Below are 10527 nucleotides of genomic sequence, written 5' to 3' on the forward strand. Positions count from 1 at the left end.
CCTCATCTAAAGGAGGGGGAGTGAGAGAGCGGTTGTGGGGTTTAGCTGCCCAGCACGCTAAAACCACCACAGGCCCTCCAACTTAAGGCGACACCTAGTGACGCCCCTGGTGACACCCATTGTGACATAATGTGACACAACGCTGAGACACAGTGTAGATGCACCGCTGCCAGCAGCAGTGCTCAGTGCTGTTGCCTCTGCTGTGGGAGCAACAGCGCTGCCCTGGCTGGGAGCCTTGGTGCGTCCGTGCCCTGCCTGGGAGTGCTAGGCCACAGCCGCTGCTCGGGGCTCGGCTCCCCTGCCCCTGCGCCTGTCCGTGTCGGACCCAAGCAGGGCCCGCAGGGCTCCGGTGGCCCCAGGTGGGCTTGTGCCCACATCCTTGCTTCAGAATGGGGAGGTTCCTCCAGCGGGGCAAGGCGCATCCGACGCCCAGCAGCACTTCGCTGTCCAGAGACAGCGATGCCCACCAGCTGCCAGAGGAGGGCCTGCATGGGCTGCACCACGCTGCCGCCCATGGCGACCTGGCCTGGATGAGGCAGCACTGGTGGCTGAAGAAACTAGGCAAAAACGGTCTAGACCAGGCAAAGCGGTGAGGGGCTGGGGGGCATCTTAAAGGCTTGGAGTGGGATCGCTCTCCCGTGGCGCGCGAGCTTTTCCCTCTCAGCTGGCAGAGGGGAAAAATCCAGCTTTGCTTGCAATTGCTGGGGCGGCTCGAGCGCTGCTCAAAGGGCATGCCGCCGACCGCCACCGCTCTGTCCTCTCCCTCTGGGGTTGTTTAGCAGCCGCTCGGGCATGAGCAGTTCTCTCCTGTCTGGTGGTCAGCGTCAGGGCATTCACCGCCCTTCTGCCGCTTGAGTGATTGTGGAAAAACTCGAAGGCTTACACAGACTTCACGGTCTTCATGGAGTTCCACAGCCTCCAAAGCTTTCGTTCCGCTTGGCATTGGCAAGTGGAGACTCGTGGCCCTGCACGTGTTCCACAGCCAGGAGTGATTTCAGGCACTGCCTTCCTGTGGAAAGCTAATTTATTTTGGTTTTAGGACACCTCTGCACCTTGCTTGTGCGAACGGCCATGCAGATGTTGTTCGATTCCTGGTGCAAGAGAAGTGCCTGCTGAACCTTTGCGACAGCACTGGCAAAACGCCACTGATGAAGGTATGTGGAACACGTTACTCTGCTCTAAGTGGGGCTTTATCGATTGCGCTTCAAGTGACAAGTGTCTTGCTGCATTCTTCACGCCAACCTGTAGAGAAGCCTGAAAGTTGTAATCGGCACGTAATAGGCGTACGCGAGCTCGTCTTGGAAGACACTCTTGTCTTCCAGCACTGGGAAGCTGCTGTAGCTGTGACAGAGCGAAACATGGCACGAGTCCTTCCTTTGTGTTGTTTGCAGGCAGTGGAGAGCCAGCATGAAGAATGCGTGGCGATGCTGCTAGAGCGCCATGCCGACCCAAACTTGAGAGTTTGCAGAGGCAACTCTGCCCTTCACCTGGCTGCCGCAGCTCCTAACACATCTATAGCAGAGATGTTAGTTGAGCATGGTGCACAGCTTGAAACAAAGAACTGGGTAAGTTTTGAGTATGGGTAGCGCTGCTCTTTGGGAAAGGCACATAATTCATCTGGGTTGTTCTGACTGGGATTCTTTACGCTTTCAGGAGGGAAATACCCCGCTTCTTCTTGCTATCTCCTGCCATCAGAAAGAGATGGTAAAGCTTCTTCTTCAAAAAGGAGCGACTGCGTGTGCTAAAAATGACCTTGAAAGGTGAGGCGTTGCTCCAAAGTGCATGCGGGTCTCCTTAGCGTTGTCACTGGAAGGATCCGGAGAAAGAGAGTCAGTGTTGTCCAAGAGACAATGGGCATGAAGTGAAACAAGAGGCCTTCCCAGAGCTGCTTAGGAGAAACCCTCTCAGCATGAGGAAGGTTAATCAAGGGAGCAGGTGGTGCCAGGGGTTTGAGCAGCCTCCATCCTTGGAGGCTTTGAAGAGCAGCGTGGAAGAAGCCTTGAGCAACGTGGTCTGGACTCGTGGCTGAGTCTGCTCTGGGGACACGGTTGGCCAGAAGGCGTCCCGAGGTGCCTTCCAGCCTCAGTCCTGCAACACTCCCCTGTGTGTTGTGGCTTTGCTTTCCCTCAGCTCGTAGGAATCGGGGAGGGAATTGTTTGGGGAGTAGACAGGGATTAGAATAATAACAACACAGAGCCTGCAAATGCTGCCATGTTTCATATATCATCTTTTGGATGTTTTAGGACTGCTCTTATGCTTGCCGCTTCTGTTGGGGAAATGGAGATAGTAGAGCTGCTTCTTTCCTACGGTGCCAACACTACCTGCAAAGATTTCACTGGCTACACGGCTGTGGATTATGCTCTCCAGTCGGGACATGCTGGGTGAGCGTTTTGTACGTCGCTGTTAGAGCGGCTGAGTTGTCCGTGTCCGTGCTGATTTGTCACCCTTTGTGGTAGATGCACAAAGGCTTAATGATATCTTCAGACCATTCTTGAAGCTGGGCTCAGTGATGTCTTCTCATAAGTCTCCTTCCCAAGTCAAGAGAGGATTTGGAAGTAGAGGAGAACTTCCACCCACAAGGCTCTCCTAGAAATCCCGCTTGTGTTGCTAAGCCCAGTTCCACTCCACTAAGCAGGGAAGAGGCGCCTGTTCTTTCAGTGGGGATCTTACCAGTGTCCCTTCAGATAAACCCTCCAAGAGATCCCTGGTGGCATAGCAGGTCCACCATCGTGGGGAGACTGACACCGCACACAGACAGTTCTGAACCGGTTCCAAGTCACTTGCTGTCCTCAGCAAGAGCCAGGATCCCGGGCAACGATGTTTTGGATCTGACTGCCTGTACGTTCTCTCTTTCTACGCGTAGCATTGCCAGGAAACTGCAAGAACCCGCACGCAGTGAAAAGACGGGAGAAGCTTCTGCTGATGCTGCGCAAGACACAGCAGTCCCCAGCAGATCGTGCTCTCCAAGGACTAAGTGCTTTACAGTGGCCACATGTGCTTTGGATGGAGAAGGTAGGAGCCTGTAGTGTGGAAGAGCCGATGAGGACAAGTAATGTGGCCTGATGTCAGACCCTTTCCCGTATTTGGGGTCAGGGCTTGACTGGCAGGGAAACGCAGAGTGCCAGGAATGCTCACACTGTCTTGCTTCGTCCATCCCTTGTAGGCGCCCTGCCAGCTGTAGGAGCAGAGCAGGAGGAAGAGGCTGAATTGCCCTGGGATCACAAGGTACTTTCTGTGAAGGACCCACTGGCTGCCACTTGGCTCACTTACTTTGGGGCAGGTTTACCTCTGGGCTCGCTTCCCTCTCTTGCTGCCTCTGCCACATGTTTGTGACTGGGGGCCCTTGAACTACTTGTGCTCCAGCCCAGCTCTTCAGTTTGCACTGGGACAAAGGTTGGTCAAGGTGCTAGGAGACCTGGGTCTCGCTGCAGCTGGCCTTTCAGTTAGAGTTCCAGCCGAGGGGAAGCATATTCTATATAATGAAGCAGCAAAGGTTCTTCCTGCTGCTTAAAATCTTCTGAGCTTCTCAAAGGGGCTGGCGGTAGTGGCCATTGCTGGTCACCATACCTCACCAGCGCTCCGGTAACCTTTACGTGGCAACTTTTAAGGCCAACAACGAAGACATACATACCAGGGAATAGCACTGAGGGCTTGCAGCTCTGCTTGCAGTGTGCATTCCTTGGTTGCGAGCATGTTCTCAGAAGCTGCAGGGAGATTCCAGGCCGTGCTTAAGCTCTGGCAGAAAGAAGTCTGGCCTCTGCTTTACAAGTGCTGAAATGCCCCTGGAGGCAACAATAGTTCTGCAGATTCCATTCTCCACTGCCCGCCTTCTTGCGTAGGCAGAAAGCCCCTGCCCAGGCTCTCCGCCTATGTTCCAAGAAGAGAAAAAACGTTAAGCCTTCCCTGTGTTTTAAGCAACAGAAACCCTCACAAAGAGCTGCTGCTAGTTGAGGCTAAGAAAGATGGAGAGAGGTCCCCAGCTGTGCAGATGCCCGGCGGTGGGGCGCTTCCAATGCTTTGTTTCAGGCAGAAGACTGACCTCGTTGCAGAAGCTAATGAGTAAAAGCGCAGCTCATATTCCCCTGTTCTCACTGACTTTGTCATGCTCACGGAACCCCATTTCTGTAGGATCGAGACAGACAGCTGCAGATGGAGCTTCCTGGTGCTCCTGAAAGTGTGTCTGTGTCAGAAGCCCCACCTGAAGCTACTGAGAGCCAGCATGGGGACGATGAGAAAGACGCAGAGCACTTGAGAGAGGAATTGAAGAAGGTTAAAGCTGAGGTATGGAAAGGCTGCACTATAGGGATAAATCCGAGGGTGGTTGTCCTTTCTCTTCCCTTCTTCCCCCTCTCTGCTGGTGACCAACACAACGGGCATTCAGGAAATGCTGTAGAAAATCTTGAGAGCTATAGGAGAGGGGTTAGTACAACCTGCAGTGAAGTAACATGCATGGGGGTTTGAGAGTGGGAGCAGTCAAGTGCCCTCCGTAGAGACTAGGCTGACTACCATGGATTGATTCTTCCTGTGGTTTTGCAGGTGAAGGAATCGAAACAAAAGCTTATTCAGACTGAGGACTGGACAAAACACCTGGAGACAGTACAGCAGGATAAGAAGAGAGAAGAAGCAGATTCTTCCCAGGAAGTGCAAGACCTTCTGGAGGCATCCTCTGGAACTGCAGCTCTCCGAGAGCTGAGAGAACGCGTGCAAGGGTAGGCAGGGTAGTAAGACAGAGGGGCGAGGCGCTGCTTTCTGGGACTGTGTGAACGCACGGGGATTGCCTCGTCACATCGCAGAAAGTTAACACTTGATTTGGAAAGAAGCCTTTGCTTCAGCTTACGTTCTTGCACACTGCTCTTTCCAACTGTGTGCTCTTGTGGAGTTCCACAACAAGGCCCATATTTCTCTTTCAGACTCGAAGCTAGAAGTGACAGATTGGAAGCCACAATCCAGCAACAAAGCAGACTGACTGAAGCCCTTCAGAGATGCCCGCAAGCCTCTGCCTCAGTAAGTCAGTGACAAACTTCCCTCTTCCCTGTGAGCTCCTGCGCCTGGCTAAGTAGTTCTGTGGGGACAAAGTAAGATGGATTCCCTGTAAGTAGGAAAGTAAGCAGGATTCACTGGAATGCACCGGTCTGGGTAGTTTCTGCTTTAGACCAGTGGTGATACTGTAGATCTCAGGCCGCACTTGAGATAGTCCTCCTGCATGAGAGGTAGTTGTCAAGTTTGCACAGTGCTGCACAGCCCCGACCTGAAATGCCACGCGGTCGCTAACAAAGCAGTTCCTCTTGGTGTAAAGGAGGGGCTTTCATCGGTGGCGTCTGCGAAGCAAATGATTCTTCTTGTCCGCCTGGGGAGGCGGTGAGGCGAACGTGAGCCCGGTGCTCTACTGGGACTGGCAGGAGGGGAAGAGCAGCAGAGAGATGTGAGGCAGGAAAGTTGCATGCAGCATGACTTTTCACTTCTTCTTGTGCTTCTGTAGGCTCGTAATCCCCGGGAGATCTTGGTAACTCCCTTTCAGTCAGCACAGACGACCGCAGACGGGCCTCCGCACGAGCAGGTATGGGAATGCTTTCTGTGAATGACTATTTCAGCCTTTGAATACCTGCTGGGCAGGCAGTGGGTGGAAAGACATGGGGAGCCATGGGGAACCCTCCTGCTTTTATGGCAGGGCACGTTCAAGGGAAGGGGAAGCCCTGCTCCCCCTGCTTCCCCAGTACCGCTACCCAGTTCTGCCTAGGCATTCTGCACATACCACATGTAGATACTGTCCCTGCGCTGGTTCTACCATGCATCTTTTCTGTTTTGAAAGCATCAGTGTGAGAGAACGGAACAGAAGCAGCAGGTCAAGTTGAAACGCCCAGTCGAAGTGCGCCTCCAGCAGGAAATGAAAAGCAACAGCAAACTGCAGAGAGAATGTGACAGGTATGGCTTGTTAGCACTCTAAAGAGAGATCCCATAGAGCAGAAATCAAGCTTCATGGAGGCTGATTGTAAAAGTAGGTGAGGGTAACGGTGTGTGAGCAAATTCAAGCCTCACGCTAGGCCTTACAAGGCTCTTCTGTACGCGTGCCTATGGTTTTACAGAGCTGCCAAAAGAACTTCAAATGCAGGTTGCCCTGCAAGTCTCCTGGGAGGGAAGGAAGTCCCTTCTCCATTTGTTCCTCCGTTGAGGCGCAAGGTGGACCCTCCAAGTGACCTGTGGCACTGGAACGCTGTTTTTTCTCAGTAACTCCTGGTCTGTCAAGCGTGTTAAAGAAGAAGCAAGCCACCTCTATGCTGTTTATGTCTGAGAATGTGAAACGGGCGGGTAGTTCCTTCAGCTCGTTGTTCTCTTGACTAATTTGCTGCGCAGGTTAAGGAGGCGTCTGGACGGAGCTCTGCAGAAACTAAGGAAATACGAGGCCAGAGAAAGAGAGAGCCAGTTTAATACTTCAGGATACGTGACGAGCAGCTGCTCTGAAGAGGCCTGTGAAGCTGACAAATTAACAGCAAAGGTGAGCTCTGGATTCTGCAGGATTTTTGGATTTCTTTTTTTTGTCTGTTCATGTTTGTACCTCTGTTGTTCTTTTCTATACTGCTTCTCGTATTGCGAGTTGCCTGTTCTCTCCTCGGTGCACCTTCTGTTGTCATCCATAGCAGGTGAACGCAGATGCAGTTGCCATTATGGGTCAAAATGAACGTGCAGAGCAGTATCTGTGAGGGCACCCTGAGGGCAGGCTGCTCTGTGGAGGAAGGACGAGCTGAGAGTCACAGCAAGGCTGGCGGGCTCAGTGGCTTCACAGGCCATGGCACAGGCCCACAGCATTTTCCAGGTCTGGCAGGTGCAACTCCACCTGTCTGAAGTTGGCTTTGCCCAAGATCACTTCTGGAGCCCTGGCTTAGGAGTTGAGCCAGTGACGCTTTTGTAACTTGCCGCTCGCTCACCAGCCGCTGTCTCAGCCCGTCTTCCCCTAGCCATGGGCACCCTGATGTCGAGGAGCAAGAAGTGCTTTTGAGCTGTCTTGTTCAGTTGCACGGAACCCTTTAGCTACCTTTGCCCTGGTTACTGAGAGGTGCTGCTAAGGCACACGTGTGCTTTAGGAGGTGTTGTGGAAGGAGTCAAGTGCCCTTGTGGTGGCCCATTCTTAGTCCAAAGGCTCGTAGCATTCTCGTAGCTTCACTGCCCTTATAAGAGGTCTCTTATTTGCAAGGAAGTAGCATTGTGTGGAGGCGGTGTAAAGTGAAGATTAAGTTTCCTTTTTTTGGTCTGCTTGTTTTGTGAGGGTTTTGGTTTTGTTTTCTTTCTCTTTATGAAAGGCAGGAACCTCCCGATTGTATTTTTAGTATGTATAAAAAAGGTATATTTCTGGGGGAGGAGAGTAAGGCAGCACCGCAGCTGACCTTTGGGACTTCATGGGACATCTGCTCTATCCTGCGCATCCTTGCAAGCAAACATCAGCTTTGACCTAGGAAGAAAATGCCTTCCTCCAGCAGCCATGTCAAAGTGGCCTCCCGAGGCACTGTTTCCAAAGCTTTCAGAGTAACGACAGGAAGAGCATTGGTTGCTCGTGCCTACTCCGTTCTGCACTGCAGCGCTTCCCCCCACACACACAATAGGCGTTCTTTCTGGTGTTTGAGTAGAGGTGTGTTTGGTGTCCCATGAGCAGAGGAGCATTTTGGGCAAGAGCGTCCCTAGCACCTTTCAGGCCAGTCTCCCTGCAGAAGAACCGAGGAAGGGTGAAAACTTGGGGAATCCTGTCAGCAGTGATCTAAAAGCTGTCCTGTTAAAAGACGAGCCTGCCTTTACTTTGCTTTCAATACCAAGTCCGAAGGTGACAAACACCATCTTGAGGCCCTACCCCTTTGTGCTTTGCTCTCCACAGCTCAAAGAACTTTCGCAGCAGCTGGAGATGGAGTCTGAAAAACGCAGGCAGCTAGAAGCACAAACTTGCAACCTGCAAGAAGAGCTGTCTGCTCTGCGTGGGTCTCAGAAGAAACTGGAGAAGACCAATGGCCAGCTGCAAAAAGAGGTGGCATACCTCAAAGATCTTCTGCAGACTTACAAGGTGGGTCACGAGCAAAAGCAACAGTAAGAGACAGAGCTAAGAAAGAGCCTGACAGGGAACAAGTGCTCATACCAGAAGTCGCAGGACATATTTGTATTTGGGGTCTTGCCCCTCATTCTTTCTGTGAGGCGTTGTTCTCCACTGGCGCAGAAGTCCCTGTGAATTGTGTATGGAGCCTTTGGAAAAGGCTTACTTTCTCCTCCTGAGAAATAGGATCGTTGACCTGTGGTAGTTTCCATGTTCTGCCTTGACTGCTGGTGGTAGTGAGGAGGAGAGCGCCCTCCCCTTAGTGAGGCTGGGCCCTTGAAACTGGCTATGTGTGACTGGTGGGGGGATGGTTCTCTTCTTCTTTGCGGTGATGGAAATTTCATTATCTGCTTCAGACACAGGCAGCCTCTCTGGACACGCAACGTCCAACAAGATTCCCTCCTTGTGCTTCTCTGGGAAAGAAGCTAACGCACAGAAACAGAGATGCTGACTCTAAAGAGGAGGATGTTAGGGAAAAGACACTGCAAGAGCATACTTCTCCATATGAGTCCATTGAGGCAAGACTGGCAAGTTACAAGCACTACTATCTGCAGGAAGTAAACCTCAGAAGATGCCTAGAAAAGGACCTCCAAAAGTACGTCTGCACTTTTTTTGGAGTGAGAGCAAGATGCTGCTTTTTCCTTGTACATTTTCTTCCTAACGTCCCTTTTTTCTGCCTGCTCGGCGTTATGTCAGTAAATTTGCCTAAAAAGGCGTACTGATAAAAGACTCCTCTGCAACCCTTCCTCTCTTTTAGAACTGCCTTCATAATGCTTCAGTGTTCCCGCAGTACCCATCACTGGTCGTGGCATTACAAAAGCATTTTTGAAGTTGGTATCGTCTTTAAGAGGTGGCCTTCTGGCCACTCCGATCATGTGTTCCTCGTCGTAATGTTCTCTGCGATATAAGTCAGGGAAGCAAAATTGCCTGTCCTATTGTCCTGTCTGCAAACATGAATGCTTGAATAATATGGGCCTTCTAGAGAGCAGAATCTCTGAATCTCCTGATTCAATCTCTCCGAATTTTTCAGAGCTTATCAGAGACTCAACGAAGCCAACGCGAAGCTCGACCGGAAGACCGGAAGCACCACTGAAGCCTGCGTGGCTAAGGTCAGCATTCATAAATGTTATTCTCAACCCCTCTGAAAGAATATCTGTGGGCAAGCTTATGCTTCTGAGCCTCAAGTTAGAATCTCTTTGTGGTTCCAAAACACACCGTCTTTCTGCTAAAACAACTGCTAAGCATCAGAAGAGTGCACAACTGTATGGGGGAGGGCTGAAGACCTCTGGTCATTGGGGGGTGTGCAAAATACAGGGTGTCCTTCTTCTTCTGCAAAGTCATAAGGGAAAGAATGAAGGGAAAGACAGGGAGAATAGACAAAATGACCGTAAAAATGGTATTGAGAGAATGGGCACCAGACAAAGACATGCCACACCGAAGGCTGCGTTAGGGCCAGGTGGCAGCAAGAAGATGTTTGCCTTTTCAAAGGCAGATCCTTTTCAACGTTTTCAAGGTGAATGCGGAAGCTGCATTTTAGGAGTAGTGTTCCAAAGAATGCCCACTTTGAATGCTCAGGGAGTAGGGACACTCGAGGATGAAGAGGGCTGCAGAGTCCTAAGTCTAACACTGCTGAGCAAGAGTCATTTGCAGGTTCCCTCACAACGTTCTGTGTGTAGCTTCTGGACTTTCCTTCACTAACTTTTGACATACTGTTAATTGGAGGTGAAAACGTGTTCCTGCCTTGTGCATTGCCTTATTTTGCATTTGCCTATTTTCACAGGTGAACACGATTACAGATCAGATGAAGGTGGAGCAGAGGACGTCCCAGTCCAGAAAACAAGATAACAGCCCGCCTTCAATTCCAAGTTCTGTCGCCCACCTTGGCACTTAATAAAGCACGTCATGTAGTGCGGGTCTTTGTCTTCTTCTCTTCTCCCTTGCGGGCTTTGCTTCTCCTCTCCCATGGCCGTGTGACCATTCCCTCTGATTCCTTCTGCTTGTCTCCCTTGCTGACCAGGAGCATCCTGTGAACAGCAAATGTGTTAATTCTGTTGTGGGAATCAGACCAAGCCTTTTGCAGGTGTGTCCTGTGAGTTTCACGGTACCAAGGGAAACTCGTGGGCAAACTAGGGACAAGGGCTTGGGATGGAAAAAGGGAGAATACGCAAAGACAGAGGCGTCATTTGCCTGCTGTGGCTCAAAATGGTTCCCTTGCAAAAGGGATAGCCCACGACAAGCGGGGGACCTCAACCACACTGTCCATGAGGCTGGCTTTAGTGCTGTGGCCAGATTTCTGAATGCAGGGCAAATGATTTGTAGGCTTCAAACCAGCATCCTCTGAGCCAGGTGTTCTCCTGGCAAGGAGACTCGGGCTCTCCCATACAAAGAGACCTTCTGACACTCATCTGGCAAATTCAGGGAGGGCTGAAGGGATAGAGGAAAACACCACCTGCGTG

General features: G+C 51.4%; 1 protein-coding gene across 1 annotated transcript; it reads left to right on the forward strand.

The window, feature by feature from the left end:
• Window positions 1–389: 389 nt before the first annotated feature.
• LOC311429933 (uncharacterized protein) lies at window positions 390–9985 on the forward strand (the record flags this gene model as incomplete). Its single annotated transcript, XM_084506188.1, has 17 exons — window positions 390–589; window positions 1040–1154; window positions 1392–1565; window positions 1654–1760; window positions 2244–2381; window positions 2864–3012; window positions 3164–3225; window positions 4129–4281; window positions 4537–4709; window positions 4911–5004; window positions 5480–5557; window positions 5810–5922; window positions 6352–6493; window positions 7862–8044; window positions 8428–8666; window positions 9102–9180; window positions 9852–9985. The coding sequence occupies 17 exons, from the start codon at window positions 390–392 to the stop codon at window positions 9960–9962; spliced, it is 2310 nt and encodes a 769-aa protein (XP_084362314.1). The 3' UTR covers window positions 9963–9985.
• Between the last annotated feature and the right edge of the window lie 542 nt (window positions 9986–10527).

This window comes from Aythya ferina, assembly GCF_964211825.1.
Source record: "Aythya ferina genome assembly, chromosome: 1".
Classification (NCBI taxonomy): Eukaryota; Metazoa; Chordata; class Aves; order Anseriformes; family Anatidae; genus Aythya; species Aythya ferina.